The following is an 18594-nucleotide window of genomic DNA, read 5'->3' as shown; positions in this document are numbered from 1 at the left end:
AGGTCTCCCTGACTCTCCCTGTCCTAACCTGTCTTCACCCCAACGAGTCATCCCAAAAAGAGTCTGGAGGCCTTCCAGTGGGCTCCTGTTGCACGCTATAGGAATCCCTACTGCAGTGCTCACTCTACTGTGCTGGAATTGTCTACTCACTGCTCTGGCTCATTCACTACTTGAGGGAAAAGAGTAAGTTGTAAGGTTTTATGCATAGATAAGGGCCACCTCTTATACAGAATGTGTTCAATAAATATTTGCTAAATGATTATTGCAACAGATACCTGTTATGGATTGAACATTTTGGCCCCCCCCTCCCCAGATTCATATGTTGAAGCCTTAACTCCCAACGTGATTAGAAGGAAGGGCCAGCTTCCGGGAAGATGGCGGAAGAGTAAGACGCGGGGATCACCTTCCTCCCCACAGATACACCAGAAATACATCTACCCGTGGAACAACTCCTACAGAACACCTACAGAACGCTGGCAGAAGACCTCAGACCTCCCAAAAGGCAAGAAACTCCCCATGTACCTGGGCAGGGCAAAAGAAAGAAGAATAAACAGAGACAAAAGGATAGGGACGGGACCGGCACCAGTGGGAGGGAGCTGTGAAGGAGGAAAGGTTTCCACACACTAGGAAGCCCCTTCGCGGGTGGAGACTGCGGGTGGCGGAGGGGAAAGCTTCGGAGCCGCGGAAGAGAGCACAGCAACAGGCGTGCGGAGGGCAAAGCGGGGAGAGATTCCCTCACAGAGGATCGGTGCCGATCAGCACTCACCAGCCAGAGAGGCTTGTCTGCTCACCCGCCGGGGCGGGCGGGGCCGGGAGCTGAGGCTCGGGCTTCGGTCAGAGCGCAGGGAGAGGACTGGGGTTGGCAACATGAACACAGCCTGCAGGGGGTTAGTGCGCCACAGCTAGCCGGGAGGGAGTGCGGGGAAAAGTCTGGACCTGCCAAAGATGCAAGAGACTTTTTCTTCCCTCTTTGTTTCCTGGTGCGTGAGGAGAGGGGATTAAGAGCGCTGCTTAAAGGAGCTCCAGAGACGGGCACGAGCCGCAGCTAAAAGACGGACCCCAGAGACGGGCATGAGACGCTAAGGCTGCTGCTGCCGCCACCAAGAAGCCTGTGTGCGAGCACAGGTCACTCTCCACACCCCCGTTCCGGGGAGCCTGTGCAGCCAGCCACTGCCAGGGTCCCGGGATCCAGGGACAACTCCCCCGGGAGAACGCACGGCCCGCCTCAGGCTGGTACAACGTCCCGCCGGCCTCTGCCCCTCACTCCGTGCCCCTCCATCCCCCCCGGCCTGAGTGAGCCAGAGCCTCCGAATCAGCGGATCCTTTAACCCCGTCCTGTCTGATCGAAGAACAGACGCCCTCCTGGCAACCTACACGCAGAGGCGGGGCCAAATCCAAAGCTGAGCCATTGGGAGCTGTGAGAAGAAAGAAGAGAAAGGGAAATCTCTGCCAGCAGCCTCAGAAGCAGCGGATTAAAGCTCCACAATCAATTTGATGTACTCTGCATCTGTGGAATACCTGAATAGACAACGAATCATCCCAAACTGAGCAAGTGGACTTTGAGAGCAAGATTTATTATTTTTTCCCCTTTTCCTCTTTATGTGAGAGTGTATGTGTATGCTTCTGTGTGGAAGCTTTGCTTCCACCATTTGTCCTAGGGTTCTATCTGTCCATTCTGGTTTTTTTTTTTAATTTTTTTCTTAATTTTTTTTGTTTTAATAACTTTATTATATTTTACCTTACTTTATTTTATTTTACTTTATCTTCTTTCTTTCTTTTTTTCCTTCCTTCCCTCCTTCTTCCCTCCTTTTTTTCTACTAAATCTTTCCTTCCACTAATTCTTTCTTTCTACCTCTTCTCCCTTTTATTCTGAGCCGTGTGGATGAAAGGCTCTTGGTGCTGCAGCCAGGAGTCACTGCTGTGCCTCTGAGGTGGGAGAGCCAACTTCAGGACACTGGTCCACAAGAGACCTCCCAGCTCCACATAATATCAAACGGCGAAAATCTCCCAGAGATCTCTGTCTCAACATCAACACCCAGCTTCACTCAATGACCAGCAAGCTACCGTGCTGGACACCCTATGCCAAACAACTAGCAACACAGAAACACAACCCCACCCATTAGCACAGAGGCTGCCAAAAATCATAATAACTCCATAGACATCCCAAAACACACCACCAAACATGGACCTGCCCACCAGAAAGACAAGATCCAGCCTCATCCACCAGAACATAGGCACTAGTCCCCTCCACCAGGAAGCCTACACAACCCACTGAACCAACCTTAGCCACTGGGGACAGACACCAAAAACAATGGAAACTACGAACCTGCATCCCGCAAAAAGGAGACCCCAAACACAGTAAGATAAGCAAAATGAGAAGACAGAAAAACACACAGCAGATGAAGGAGCAAGATAAAAACCCACCAGACCTAACAAATGAAGAGGAAATAGGCAGTCTACCTGAAAAAGAATTCAAATAATGAAAGTAAAGATGATCCAAAATCTTGGAAACAGAAAAGAGAAAATGGAAGAAACATTTAACAAGGACCTAGAAGAACTAAAGATGAAACAAACAACGATAAACAACACAATAAATTAAATGAAAAATACTCTATATGGGATCAATAGCATAATAACTGAGGCAGAAGAACGGATAAGTGACCTGGAAGATAAAATAGTGGAAATAACTACTGCAGAGCAGAATAAAGAAAAAGGAATGAAAAGAACTGAGGACAGTCTCAGAGACCTCTGGGACAACATTAAACACACCAACATTCGAATTATAGGGGTTCCAGAAGAAGAAGAGAAAAGAAAGGGACTGAGAAAATATTTGAAGAGATTATAGTTGAAAACTTCCCTAATATGGGAAAGGAAACAGTTAATCAAGTCCAGGAAGCACAGACAGTCCAATACAGGATAAATCCAAGGAGAAATACGCCAAGACACATATTAATCAAACTGTCAAAAATTAAATACAAAGAAAACATATTAAAAGCAGCAAGGGAAAAACAACAAATAACACACAAGGGAATCCCCATAAGGTTAACAGCTGATCTTTCAACAGAAACTCTGTAAGCCAGAAGGGACTGGCAGGACATATTTAAAGTGATGAAGGAGAAAAAGCTACAACCAAGATTACTCTACCAAGCAAGGATCTCATTCAGATTTGATGGAGAAATTAAAATCTTTACAGACAAGCAAAAGCTGAGAGAGTTCAGCACCAGCAAACCATCTTTACAACAACTGATAAAGGAAATTCTCTAGGCAAGAAACACAAGAGAAGGAAAAGACCTACAATAACAAACCCAAAACAATTAAGAAAATGGGAATAGGAAGATACATATTGATAATTACCTTAAATGTAAATGGACTAAATGCTCCCACCAAAAGACACAGATTAGCTGAATGGATACAAAAACAAGACCCATATATCTGCTGTCTACAAGAGACCCACTTCAGACCTAGACACACATACAGACTGAAAGTAAGGGGATGGAAAAAGGTATTTCATGCAAATGGAAACCAAACGAAATCTGGAGTAGCAATTCTCATATCAGACAAAATAGACTTTAAAATAAGAATATCAGAAGAGACAAAGAAGGACACTACATAATGATCAAGGGATCGATCCAAGAAGAAGATATAACAATTGTAAATATTTATGCACCCAATATAGGAGCACCTCAATAAATAAGGCAAATACTAACAGCCATAAAACGGGAAATCGACAGTAACATATTCATAGTAGGGGACTTTAACACCCGACTTTCACCAATGGACAGATCATCCAAAATGAAAATAAATAAGGAAACACAAGCTTTAAATAATATATTAAACAAGATGGACTTAATTGATATTTATAGGACATTCCATCCAAAAACAACAGAATACACATTTTTCTCAAGTGCTCATGGAACATTCTCCAGGATAGATCATATCTTGGGTCATAAATCAAGCCTTGGTAAATTTGAGAAAACTGAAATTGTATCAAGTATCTTTTCCAACCACAACGCTATGAGACTAGATATCAATTACAGGAAAAGATCTGTAAAAAATACAAATGCATGGAGGCTAAACAATACACTACTTAATAACGAAGTGATCACTGAAGAAATCAAAGAGGAAATCAAAAAATACCTAGAAACAAATGACAATGGAGACACGATGACTCAAAATCTATGGGATGCAGCAAAAGCAGTTCTAAGATGGAAGTTTATAGCAATACAATCCTACCTTAAGAAACAGGAAACATCTCGAATGAACAACCTAACCTTGCACCTAAAGCAATTAGAGAAAGAAGAACAAAAAACCCCTAAAGTTAGCAGAAGGAAAGAAATCATAAAAATCAGATCAGAAATAAATGAAAAACAAATGAAGGAAACGATAGCAAAGATCAATAAAACTAAAAGCTGGTTCTTTGAGAAGATAAACAAAATTGATAAATCATTAGCCACACTCATCAAGAAAAAAAGGGAGAGGACTCAAATCAATAGACTTAGAAATGAAAAAGAAGTAACAACTGACACTGCAGAAATAAAAAAGATCATGAGAGATTACTACAAGCAAGCAACTCTATGCCAACAAAATGGACAACCTGGAAGAAATGGACAAATTCTTAGAAATGTACAACCTGCCAAGACTGAATCAGGAAGAAATAGAAAATACGAACAGACCAATCACAAGCACTGAAATTGAAACTGTGATTAAAAATCTTCCAACAAACAAAAGCCCAAGACCAGATGGCTTCACAGGCGAATTCTATCAAACATTTAGAGAAGAGCTAACACCTATCCTTCTCACACTCTTCCAAAATATAGCAGAGGGAGGAACACTCCCAAACTCATTCTACGAGGCCACCATCACCTTGATACCAAAACCAGACAAGGATGTCACAAAGAAAGAAAACTACAGGCCAATATCACTGATGAACATAGATGCAAAAATCCTCAACAAAATATTAGCAAACAGAATCCAACAGCACGTTAAAAGGATGATACAGGGCTTCCCTGGTGGCGCAGCAGTTGAGAGTCCGCCTGCTGATGCAGGGGACACGGGTTCATGCCCCAGTCTGGGAAAATCCCACATGCCGCGGAGCGGCTGGGCCCGTGAGCCATGGCTGCTGAGCCTGCGCGTCCAGAGCCTGTGCTCTGCAACAGGAGAGGCCACAACAGTGAGAGGCCCATGTATCGCAAAAAAAAAAAAAAAAAAAGGATCATACACCATGATCAAGTGGGGTTTATTCCAGAAATGCAAGGATTCTTTAATATAAGCAAATCAACTGATGTGATAAACCATATTAACAAATTGAAGGAGAAAAACCATATGATCATCTCAATAGATGCAGAGAAAGCTTTTGACAAAATTCAACATCCATTTATGCTAAAATCCCTGGAGAAAGTAGGCATAGTAAAGGCCATATATGACAAACCCACAGCCAACATCATCCTCAATGGTGAAAAACTGAAAGCATTTCCACTAAGATCAGGAACAAGACAAGGTTGCCCACTCTCACCACTCTTATTTAACGTAGTTTTGGAATTTTTAGCCACAGCAATCACAGAAGAAAAGGAAATAAAAGGAATACAAATCGGAAAAGAGGAAGTAAAGCTGTCACTCTTTGCAGATGACATGATACTATACATAGAGTCCTAAAGATGCTACCAGAAAACTACTAGAGCTAATCAATGAATTTGGTAAAGTAGCAGGATACAAAATTAATGCACAGAAATCTCTGGCATTCCTATACACTACTGATGAAAAATCTGAAAGTGAAATTAAGAAAACACTCCCATTTACCACTGCAACAAAAAGAATAAAATATCTAGGAATAAACCTACCTAAGGAGACAAAAGACCTGTATGCAGAAAATTAGAAGACACTGGTGAAAGAAATCAAAGATAATACAAATAGATGGAGAGATATACCATGTTCTTGGATTGGAAGAATCAACATTGTGAAGATGATTATACTACCCAAAGCAATCTACAGATTCAATGCAATCCCTATCAAACTACCACTGGATTTTTTCACAGAAGTAGAACAAAAAATTTCACTATTTGTATGGAAACACAAAACACCCAGAATAGCCAAAGCAATCTTGAGAACAAAAAGTGGAGCTGGAGGAATCAGGCTCCCTGACTTCAGACTATACTACAAAGCTACAGTAATCAAGACAGTATGGTACTGGCACAAAAACAGACATATAGATCAATGGAACAGGATAGAAAGCCCAGAGATAAACCCACGCACATATGGACACCTTATCTTTGATAAAGGTGGCAGGAATGTACGGTGGAGAAAGGACAGTCTCTTCAATAAGTGGTGCTGGGAAAACTGGACAGGTACATGTAAAAGTATGAGATTAGATCACTCCCTAACACCATACACAAAAATAAGCTCAAAGTGGATTAAAGACCTAAATGAAGGCCAGAAACTATCAAACTCTTAGAGGAAAACATAGGCAGAACACTCTATGACATAAATCACAGCAATAACCTTTTTGATCCACCTCCTAGAGAAATGGAAATAAAAACAAAAATAAACAAATGGGACCTAATGAAACTTCAAAGCTTTTGCACAGCAAAGGAAACCATAAACAAGATGATAAGACAACCCTCAGAATGGGAGAAAATATTTGCAAATGAAGCAACTGACAAAGGATTCATCTCCAAAATTTATAAGCAGCTCATGCAGCTCAATAACAAAAAAACAAACAACCCAATCCAAAGATGGGCAGAAGACCTAAATAGACATTTCTCCAAAGAAGATATACAGACTGCCAACAAACACATGAAAGAATGCTCAACATCATTATTCATTAGAGAAATGCAAATCAAAACTACAATGAGATATCATCTCACACCAGTCAGAATGGCCATCATCAAAAAATCTAAAAACAGTAAATGCTGGAGAGGGTGTGGAGAAAAGGGAACCTTCTTGCACTCTTGGTGGGAATGTAAATTGATACAGCCACTATGGAGAATAGTATGGAGGTTCCTTAAAAAACTACAAATAGAACTACCATATGACCCAGCAATCCTACTACTGGGCATATACCGTGAGAAAACCATAATTCAAAAAGAGTCATGTACCAAAATATTCATTGCAGCTCTATTTACAATAGCCCAGAGATGGAAACAACCTATGTGTCAATCATCAGATGAATGGATAAAGAAGATGTGGCACATATATACAATGGAATATTACTCAGCCATAAAAAGAAACAAAACTGAGCTATCTGTAATGAGATGGATAGACCTAGAGTCTGTCATACAGGGTGAAGTAAGTCAGAAAGAGAAAGACAAATACCGTATGCTAACACATATATATGGAATTTAAGGCAAAAAATGTCATGAAGAAACTAGGGGTAAGACAGGAATAAAGACACAGACCTATTAGAGAATGGACTTGAGGATATGGGGAGGGGGAAGGGTAAGCTGTGACAAAGCGAAAGAGAGGCATGGATATATATACACTACCAAACACAGGGTAGATAGCTAGTGGGAAGCAGCTGCATAGCACAGGGAGATCAGCTTCGTGCTTTGTGACCACCTGGAGCGGGGGGGATAGGGAGGGTGGGAGGGAGGAAGACGCAAGACGGAAGAGATTTGGGAACATATGTATATGTATAACTGATTCACTTTGTTATAAAGTAGAAACTAACATACCATTGTAAAGCAATTATACTCCAATAAAGATGTAAAAAAAAAAAAAAAGAAGGGACTTTGGAAGGTAATAAGATCATAAGGGTAGAACCCTCATAATAGACTCAGTATTCTTATAAGAGGGAAAAGGGACACCAGAGCTTCTTCTGTCAGCCTTGTCAGGATCCAGTGAGAAGGCAGCTATCAAAAGCCAAGAAGAGAGCCCTCACCAAGAATCAAATCTGCTAGTACCTTGATCTTGTTCTTCCCCGACTCCAAAACTGTGAGAAATAAACGTTTGTGGCTTAAGTCACCCTGTCTATTGTAAATTGTTATAGCAGCCAGAGGTGACTAAAACAACACTTTTCTTTCTTCATCTAATCGTGCCCTACTCCAGTTTGTTCTAAAGCACAACCTTTTGGGTTATTCCCCTGGTCAAAACTCTTGCAGAGCTTTTTATTGATAGAGTAGAAACTTCCAAATCCCTTAGCAAATCATTCAGGAACCACCCAGAATCTAGGCTTCTAGCCTAATGGTTCTAACACCATTCCTCCACACCTTTCCTCTTCTACCCCTGACTTGGCTCAGGCTGATCCCTTCCTCTGCACTATCCCAACATGTTCCAACATTGCCTCCTTTCACTTCAAGGTCCATTTCAGCTGCCCCTGCGTCCAGGGCCCAACACAGCCAGGGTCCTCTCCCCACCTCAACACCTCCTGCCTCTTACCCACACCTCTCTTTGTCTAGTGCAATCATATTTTCCATGGGAGATGTGTTTTAAAGTCAGCCAAAATATCACCTATATTTGAAACTACCCTAGAGATTCTCTTAGGAGGACTAACCCTATACTCCAAAATACCAATTCTCAAATGCACTGAGTGGCCACATTATAGGGAAAAGAAAAGAAAAACACAACCAGAACCATGAAGTCAGTCAGATGCTCACACAGACAAGTAGCTGGAGGAAACAAAACTGAGCCTCATTTTTCACCACTGCTCCCACTGGAGCATCAGCTATAGCAGTTTAATCACCACCACTCCCAACTCTTTATTTCGAAGACCGTTCCCAAGAACATCTGTGAAACTCAGAAGATAAATGCCCTGTACCTGTTGTTAGTGTTGCTAATGTGCAGCTCCTGCCTTGCTCACTGGCTGTGAACTCCTTGGGGACAAGAGCCTATGTGATCCAACTGATATAAACTTTACTTAATTAACACACCATGTGAGCTAGATGCTTTGGGCAAATCCCTACATTTCACCTTCCCAAAGAACCACTTGGAAAGTTCTAAAGCCACTTTCACCTCTAAGGCTATCAGAGTCTATGAAATTAGTGTGTAGACCTGTAGTCCCTGAATGAGGAACAGGGAGAGACAGACACACTTCCTAAGAGCAGAGAGGCAGGGACCAAAATAATCCTACCAGTTGGGCAGCGAAAAGGGACCAGCTCTAACCTAGCCTCCTACCTCTGTCCTATCAACAAGCAAATCATTCAAAATGGTCTTCTATCTTACTGTCGAAGTTTTCTTAGGGTAGCAATTTCACTAGTGATTAAATATAGGCACTACTGTTCCTCTTTTTATTGTATTACAAAATATTTTCTAACAAAACTTTCTACAACCCCAAATTCTAATAAATGAACTATTTCTTTATAAAAATTTTTGGATAGGCTTTTGTTTTCATCTGTTTTCCTTCTATTATTTCACCTTCCATTTTCTCATAAGCTCGAGGTAGCACATGTTAACACACTTCTTGGCATCCCTGTTCTAAGTCATCCTGATGATTCATGTGCTGACCTTAACAGCTTATCCCCTTGATATTTCGCTCTCCTCCCACTAGCTCAATCCCATGATTCCAACTCTATTACTCCTCTTTTTCTTCTCCCTTTATAATGCCTACTTTTATAGCCCAAGACTAGAGTAAAAATTCCATAACATCCCTATATGAAACTGCTCTAGTGTTAAATTACTTTATATTCACATTATATTTATGTCTAACTACATATTATATCCACATTCCCAGCTCCCATGTACTTGTAATCCTGCTGAAGATGGATCTGGAAATTAATGCTTTGAGGAATACTCCGTCCCAACCCCACCCCTAAATAACAATGGAGTTGGGAAAGCCCCAAAATAGACAAGGCTAAAAACAGACAAGCCTTTTAGAATACAAGAAACATAAAGCAATGAATGGGTGGACACTGGGACCCACGAGACTCTGAGCCTGGAAGACCTCAGTCAGGCAGCTCCCATGGAAAAACAGGGACTTAAGGGTCCCCACACAAGGGGAGGACCAGAACCAGGTTCAGTGCTCAGGGGCCAGCAGGTCTCCTCACTCCTTCATGTTATGGTCTGTACCCACTGGGGGAAGACAGGAAGACCTCCACTGTAAGAACAGGTTCTGGACTGGATCCAGGAAAGGAAAAGGCAAAACTATAGGAAAAAATTGGGGAGTGGCAGAGAGAGAGAAGAAAATATCAAAAGAAACAAGGATTTCACACCAGAAGAAAGTAGAACAATTGGAAAAATACTTTAGTACATTAGGGTCCTCAATAATTTAAAAGTACAAACATTTTAAAACAAATACATACATACAAGAAATTAAGAACAAAAATAGGCAGATATAGGGCTTCCCTGGTGGCGCAGTGGTTGAGAGTCTGCCTGCCGATGCAGGGGACACAGGTTCGTGCCCCGGTCCGGGAGGATCCCGCATGCCGCGGAGCGGCTGGGCCCGTGAGCTGTGGCCGCTGGGCCTGCACGTCCGGAGCCTGTGCTCCGCGACGGGAGAGGCCACGGCAGTGAGAGGCCCGTGTACCACAAAAAAAAAAAAAAAAAAGGCAGATATAAACCAAATAGTAATTTTAGAAATAAGAAAAGAATCACTGCAATAAAACTTCAACATAAACACATGACTGTACACAAAGAATTAATAAATTGTAAAATAACACTAGGGAATCCAGCCAAAAGGAAGCACTAGAAAAAGATATACAAACCATGAGAAAGCAGTTAAAGAGAAATGGAGACAGAACGGGAGTGTATAATTAATAGAAGTTCATTCAAGAATTGAGAGCAAAATACAGTTATTTTCAGATGTGCAAAGACAAAGTCAGTGACCATTCACAGTCCCTTGGTGTAGTTTAAAAGAAAAGTGAACAAAGAGGGAAGGAGAGTGCTACAAGAAACAACAGTGAACATGAAAACTGATAACATGCTGGTGAATTTAACTGCTAACGGTGCAATATCACAATCTGAATGCTAAAATAAGCCTAAAACTCTAAGCCAAAATGACAAGGCAAGTGGGTGGCTAAGGTGTACTCAAGTTTTTGTCTCTCAAGTGGAGAAGGGTGAGGGTGAATGGTCTGCTGGGCAAATGCCGCAGGAGAGACAAGTCAATACTCAGGCATGAACTTTCCTCTTCACTTTTCAGAGATGCTCTAATTTAAACTTGGAAACCTGACATCTCTTCCTCTAGATAATCTGTGTTGACCTTAAGTCTTCAGTATAACAGAAAATCTAGTTTCAAAATTTCACTTTACAGAAAGAAGGAAAACAAGTAACACCAGTTGTAAAATCAGTGGAACATCTCTCTAAATTCACAGAGTAAAATTCAAAATACAGTAAATCAGGGCAACCAACGTACTTAAAGATGCCATGTTCACATCTTTCTTACTGGGTAATGTTTCAGTGAGGCAAATTCTAGGACCATGTTTTAAGGAATCCTAGAATGGTATTCTTGACATTAACCTCATTTCCTATATTAAGGGAAAAACAGCTGAAGCAAGTTCCCTCTAAAGAGCTTCTTTCTTTCTTAAACCAACACTTTAGGTAACTTTATACACATCAAGTCATAATCCTACATCTGAAAAAAATATTAGCATTGAATATAATGAAGGTGTGTAATCAACCTTCTCTGACTGATATAACTTGTCCAGGCAAAATACCTCTATCTTTGATGCTACTGCCATAATACAAGTCATGGACACTTGGGTTCCAAACAATGAATGTCATTCATTCATTCTTCCACCTTGAAATACAAGTATGAAGTTGGGTGACAGGTTATTTCACAAAAACACATTTTTGGAGATAAAATTAAGCCTTCAACATCCTCCAGTACACAGTAAGCACTGGGCCAGTTTCACAATATTCACAGCAAGGCATGCTTCCTTCTTGGAGTTAATCCCATCAGGTGACTCTAGGCAGAGCCAAAACCACTGTCAGCCAACAGGGTTCCCAAAGCCTCTCTCTCGTGAAAAGCATTTGGTTTTCAAATGCCTTAACCTTCGCTGAAAACAGGAGTATTAAAGCTAATCCTACACTGAGCTCTGCCCGCCAGAGCAACAGTCAGCTCTACCCACCACTAAGTCCCTCCCATCAGGAAACTTACACAAGCCTCTTAGATAGCCTCATCCACCAGAGGGCAGAGAGCAGAAGCAAGAAGAACTACAATCCTGCAGCCTGTGGAACAAAAACCACATTCACAGAAAGACAGACAAGATGAAAAGGCAGAGGGCTGTGTACCAGATGAAGGAACAAGATAAAACCCCAGAAAAACAACTAAATGAAGTGGAGATAGGCAACCTTCCAGAAAAAGAATTCAGAATAATGATAGTGAAGATGATCCAGGACCTTGGAAAGAATGTAGGCAAAGATCGAGAAGATGCAAGAAATGTTTAACAAAGATCTAGAAGAATTAAAGAACAAACACACAGAGATGAACAATACAATAACTGAAATGAAAAATACACTAGAAGGAATCAATAGCAGAATAACTGAGGCAGAAGAACGGATAAGTGACCTGGAAGACAGAATGGTGGAATTCACTGCTGCAGAACAGAATAAAGAAAAAAGAATGAAAAGAAATGACGACAGCCTAAGTGACCTCTGGGACAACATTAAATGCAATAACATTTGCATTGTAGGGGTCCCAGAAGGAGAAGAGAGAGGGAAAGAACCAGAGAAAATATCTGAAGAGATTATAGAGGAAAACTTCCCTAACATGGGAAAGGAAATAGCCACCAGAGTCCAGGAAGTGCAGCGAGTCCCATACAGGATAAACCCAAGGAGAAACACACCGAGACACATAGCAAGCAAATTGGCAAAAATTAAAGACAAAGAAAAATTATTAAAAGCAGCAAGGGAAAACGACAAATAACATACAAGGGAACTCCCATAAGGTTAACAGCTGATTTCTCAGCAGAAACTCTGCAAGACAGAACGGAGTGGCATGATATACTTAAAGTGATGAAAGGGAAGAACCTACAACCAAGATTACTCTACCCGGCAAGGATCTCATTCAGATTCGATGGAGAAATCAAAAGCTTTACAGACAAGCAAAAGCTAAGAGAATTCAGCACCACCAAACCAGCTCTACAACAAATGTTAAAGGAACTTCTCTAAGTGGGAAACACAAGAGGAGAAAAGGACCTATAAAACCAAACCCAAAACAATTAAGAAAATGGTCATAGGAACATACATATTGATAATTACCTTAAACGTGAATGGATTAAATGCTGCAACCAAAAGAAACAGGCTTGCTGAATGGATACAAAAACAAGACCCATCTATATGCTCTCTACAAGAGACCCACTTCAGACCTAGGGACACATAGAGACTGAAAGTGAGGGGATGGAAAAAGATATTCCGTGCAAATGGAAATCAAAAGAAAGCTGGAGTAGCAATACTTATATCAGATAAAGCAGACTTTAAAATAAAGAATGTTACAAGAGACAAGGAATGACACTATATAATGATCAAGGGATCAATCCAAGAAGAAGGTACAACAATTGTAAATTTATATGCACCCAACATAGGAGCACCTGAATACATAAAGCAACTGCTAACAGCTATAAAGGAGGAGATCAACAGTAACACAGTAATAGTGGGGAACTTTAACACCTCACTTCCACCAATGGACAGATCATCCAAACAGAAAATTAATAAGGAAACACAAGCTTTAAATGACACAATAGACCAGATAGATTAATTAATATTTATAGGACACTCCATCCAAAAACAGCATATTACACTTTCTTCTCAAGTGCGCATGGAACATTCTCCAGGATACATCACGCCTTGGGTCGCAAATCAAGCCTCAGTAAATTTAAGAAAATTGAAATAATATCAAGTATCTTTTCTGACCACAAGGCTATGAGATTAGAAATCAATTACAGGGAAAAAAACGTAAAAAACACAAACACATGGAGGCTAAACAATACATTATTAAATAACCAAGAGATCACTGAAGAAATCAAAGAGGAAATCAAAAAATACCTAGAAACAAATGACAATAAAAACATGACGATCCAAAACCTATGGGATGCACCAAAAGCAGTTCTAAGAGGGAAGTTTATAGCTATACAAGCCTACCTCAAGAAACAAGAAAAACCTCACAAACAATCTTACCTTACACCTAAATGAACTAGAGAAAGAAGAACAAACAAAATCCAAAGTTAGCAGAAGGAAAGAAATCATAAAGATCAGAGCAGAAATAAATGAAATAGAAACAAAGAAAACAATAGCAAAGATCAAAACTAAAAGCTGGTTCTCTGAGAAGATCAACAAAATTGATAAACCATTAGCCAGGCTCATCAAGAAAAAGAGGGAGAGGACTCAAATCAATAAAATTAGAAATGAAAAAGGAGAAGTTACAACAGACACCGCAGAAATACAAAGCATCCTAAGAGACGACTACAAGCAACTCTATGACAATAAAATGGACACCCTGGAAAAATGGACAAATTCTTAGAAAGGTATAACCTTCCAAGACTGAACCAGGAAGAAACAGAAAATACGAACAGACCAATCACAAGTAATGAAATTGAAACTGTGATTAAAAATCTTCCAAAAAACAAAAGTCCAGGACCAGATGGCTTCACAGGTGAATTATATCAAACATTTAGAGAAGAGCTAACACCTATCCTTCTCAAACTCTTCCAAAAAATTGCAGAGGAGGGAACACTCCCAGACTCATTCTATGAGGCCACCATCACCCTGATACCAAAACCAGACAAAGATACTACAAGAAAAAAAAATTACAGACCAATATCAATGATGAATATAGAGCAAAAATCCTCAACAAAATACTAGCAAACAGAATTCAACAACACATTAAAAGGATCATACACCATGATCAAGTGGGATTTATCCCAGGAATGCAAGGATTCTTCAATATACGCAAATCTATCAATGTGATACACCATAATAACAAATTGAAGAATAAAAACCATATGATTGGGCTTCCCTGGTGGCACAGTAGCTGAGAGTCTGCCTGCCGATGCAGAGGACACGAGTTCGTGCTCCAGTCCGGGAAGATCTCACATGCCGTGGAGCGGCTGGGCCCGTGAGCCATGGCTGCTGAGCCTGCACGTCTGGAGCCTGTGCTCCACAACGGGAGAAGCCACAACAGTGAGAAGCCCACGTACAGCAAAAAAAAAAAACAAAAACCATATGATCATCTCAATAGAGGCAGAAAAATCTTTTGACAAAATTCAACATGCATTTATGATAAAAACTCTCCAGAAAGTGGGCATAGAGGGAACCTACCTCAACATAATAAAGGCCATTTATGACAAACCCACAGCAAACATCATTCTCAAAGGTGAAAAACTGAAAGCATTTCCTCTAAGATCAGGAACGAGAGAAGGATGTCTACTCTCACCACTATTATTCAACATAGTTTTGGAAGTCCCAGCCATGGCAATCATAAAAGTAAAAGAAATAAAAGGAATACAAATCGGAAAAGAAGAAGTAAAACTGTCACTGTTTGCAGATGACATGATACTATATATAGGGAATCCTAAAAAAGCCACCAGAAAACTACTAGAGCTAACCAATGAATTTGGTAAAGTTGCAGGATACAAAATTAATGCACAGAAATCCCTTGGATTCCTATACACTAATAATGAAAAATCTGAAAGAGAAATTAAGGAAACACTCCCATTTACCATTGCAACAAAAAGAATAAAATACCTAGGAATAAACCTACCTAGGGAGACAAAAGACCTGTATGCAGAAAACTGTAAGACACTGATGAAAGAAATTAAAGATGATACCAACAGATGGAGAGATATACCATGTTCTTGGATTGGAAGTATCAATATTGTGAAAATGACTATACTACCCAAAGCAATCTACAGATTCAAAGCAATCCCTATCAAATTACCAATGGCATTTTTTACGGAACTATAACAAATAATCTTAAAATTTGGAGACAAAAAAGACCCTGAAGAGCCAAAGCAGTCCTGAGGGAATAAAACGGAGCTGGAGGAATCAGACTCCCTGACTTCAGACTATACTACAAAGCTACAGTAATCAAGACAATATGGTACTGGCACAAAAACAGAAATAGAGATCAATGGAACAAGATAGAAAGCCCAGAGATAAACCCACACACCTACGGTCAACTAATCTATGTCAAAGGAGGCAAAGATAAACAATGGAGAAAAGACAGTCTCTTCAATAATTGGTGCTGGGAAAACTGGACAGCTACATGTTAAAGAATGAAATTAGAACACTCCCTAATACCATACACAAAAATAAACTCAAAATGGATTGAAGACCTAAATGTAAGACCAGACACTATAAAACTCTTAGAGGAAAACATAGGAAGAACACTCTTTGACATAAATCACAGCAAGATCTTTTTTGATCCACCTCCTAGAGAAATGGAAATAAAAATAAACAAATGGCACCTAATGAAACTTCAAAGCTTTTGCACAGCAAAGGAAACCATAAACAAGACGAAAAGACAACCCTCAGAATGGGAGAAAATATTTGCAAACGAATCAATGGACAAAGGATTAATCTCCAAAATATATAAACAGCTCATGCAGCTCAATATTAAAGAAACAAACAACCTAATCCAAAAATGGGCAGAAGACATAAATAGACATTTCTCCCAATAAGACATACTGATGGCCAAGAAGCACATGAAGAGCTGCTCAACATCACTAATTATTAGAGAAATGCAAATCAAAACTACAATGAGGTATCACCTCACACCAGTTAGAATTGGCATCATCAGAAAATCTGCAAACAACAAATGCTGGAGAGGGTGTGGAGCAAAGGGAACCCTCTTGCACTGTTGGTGGGAATGTAAATTGATACAGCCACTATGGAGAACAGTATGGAGGGTCCTTAAAAAACTAAAAATAGAATTAGCATATGATCCAGCAATCCCACTGCTGGGCATATTCCCAGAGAAAACCATAATTCAAAAAGACACATGCACCCCAATGTTCATTACAGTACTATTTACCACAGCCAGGTCATGGAAGCAACTAAATGCCCATCGACAGACGAACGGATAAAGAAGTTGTGGTACATATATACAATGGAATATTGCTCAGCCATAAAAAGGAACGATATTGAGTCATTTGTTGAGACGTGGATGGATCTAGAGACTGTCATACAGAGTGAAGTAAGTTAGAAAGAGAAAAACAAATATCGTGTATTAACACATGTATGTGGAACCTAGAAAAATGGTACAGATGAGCCAGTTTGCAGGGCAGAAGTTGAGACACAGATGTAGAGAACAAACGTATGTACACCAAGGGGGGAAAACCGCGGTGGGGTGGGGATGGTGGTGTGCTGAATTGGGCGATTGGGATTGACATGTATACACTGATGTGTATAAAACTGATGACTAATAAGAACCTGCTATATAAAACAAAACAAAACAAAATAAAAAAGAAAACTAATACTAAACTTTCTTTGGGTTAAAAAAAAAAAAAGCTAATCCTAGTCAATGCAGAAACTACTTTAGAGTGACTTAAGAAGAAAAAAGACAGGAAATGCTGTTACCGGAAGAGTAAAGAAAGCCGGGTGCTTCGCTTCATCTTCATATTTGCCTTCAGTTGAACTTCCAGCCTCCATGGATTTGGATGTAGTGTTCTTACCAATACCCATCATTAAGAGAAAACGAGTAATTTGACCTTTGGACTGAAGTGGCTGGAAGTTAAGGCTTGTTCACACAAGGAGCCCAGGATCAGAGTCAGCTCTTCCAGTGCCAATTCTCAGGCAGAGATGAGCCCCACAAGTGCCATCTCTCAGCACACCTAGAAAAAGAGAAAGCAGCCAAATTACATCAAGCACTCAAACAGTACAGGACACACAGACACTGTGTTTCCTGCATGGGAAAGTCGAAGTACAAATTATATCCAAACACCAAAAAAACTTATTACACTCTTTAAGTCCCCGTCCACCTTCATTTATAGTCACTCAGATTCTGAATCACCTTTTGGAGCGGGCGGTGGGTGGGGAACCACCAAAGTGAACCACCAAAAATATTAGAATACTAGGGAGAAAAAATAGCAGAGGGATTTTTTTTGACATGCATTATGGTATCTATCTTAGAGCCCAGCACTATCCAATAGAACTTTCTGCAATGATGGAAATGTTCTACATCTGCCTTGTCCAATACAGTCATCACTAGTCACTGGCTACTGAGCACTTGAAATGTGACTAGTGCAATAGAGAAACTGAACCTTTAAACTGTATCAAATTTAAGTTTAAATAGCCACTTGTGGCTGGTGGCAATCATACTAGACAGTTCAGTTATAGCCAATTTACTACAACTGTATGGATATTAAAATAATTCTGAATTTCCTACAGGTGCCCAATTAAAGGCTGGGAAGACACTGAAAAGCACAAAAAAGAGGAGACAAAACCAACCTAGGATTAAATGGCCATACAGAATTCCAGGAAGGTGGCAAGGTGAGCTTAAATGGGCTAGAATGCCATACAAAAAACAGAACCGAAACATTCAATATCAAATCAAATGACAACATAAACCTAAAAAAGTAATCCAACCCCAAAAAAGGGGGTTGGGGAAGTAAAGTGGCAAGAGATAAGAAAGGGTCCGAGGAGAATCAAGACCCAAGGTGGATCTGACATGCTCGGAGAATCTTAGAGAATCTGGACAACGCTCCAAACTAAGAGAAAATCCAAGTAAAAGTC

At 40.3% G+C, this 18594-nt stretch overlaps 1 protein-coding gene across 2 annotated transcripts in view; it reads right to left on the bottom strand.

The window, feature by feature from the left end:
• Positions 1 to 18594, bottom strand: part of SLC23A2 (solute carrier family 23 member 2) — a gene marked incomplete at its 3' end in the record, with an annotated part of 147621 nt that overhangs the window by 78838 nt on the left and 50189 nt on the right. For both annotated transcript variants that reach the window (XM_082856961.1, XM_082856962.1), the window contains exon 2: positions 17440 to 17693. In XM_082856961.1, coding sequence (XP_082713087.1) covers positions 17440 to 17547 — 108 coding nt within the window. In that variant the 5' untranslated portion in view covers positions 17548 to 17693. The remainder of the gene's footprint in view (positions 1 to 17439; positions 17694 to 18594) is intronic.

The sequence above is a fragment of the Leucopleurus acutus genome (genome assembly GCF_964270905.1).
Source record: "Leucopleurus acutus genome assembly, chromosome: 16".
Lineage (NCBI taxonomy): Eukaryota > Metazoa > Chordata > Mammalia > Artiodactyla > Delphinidae > Leucopleurus > Leucopleurus acutus.
This window is presented reverse-complemented; position numbering and strand designations above follow the sequence as displayed.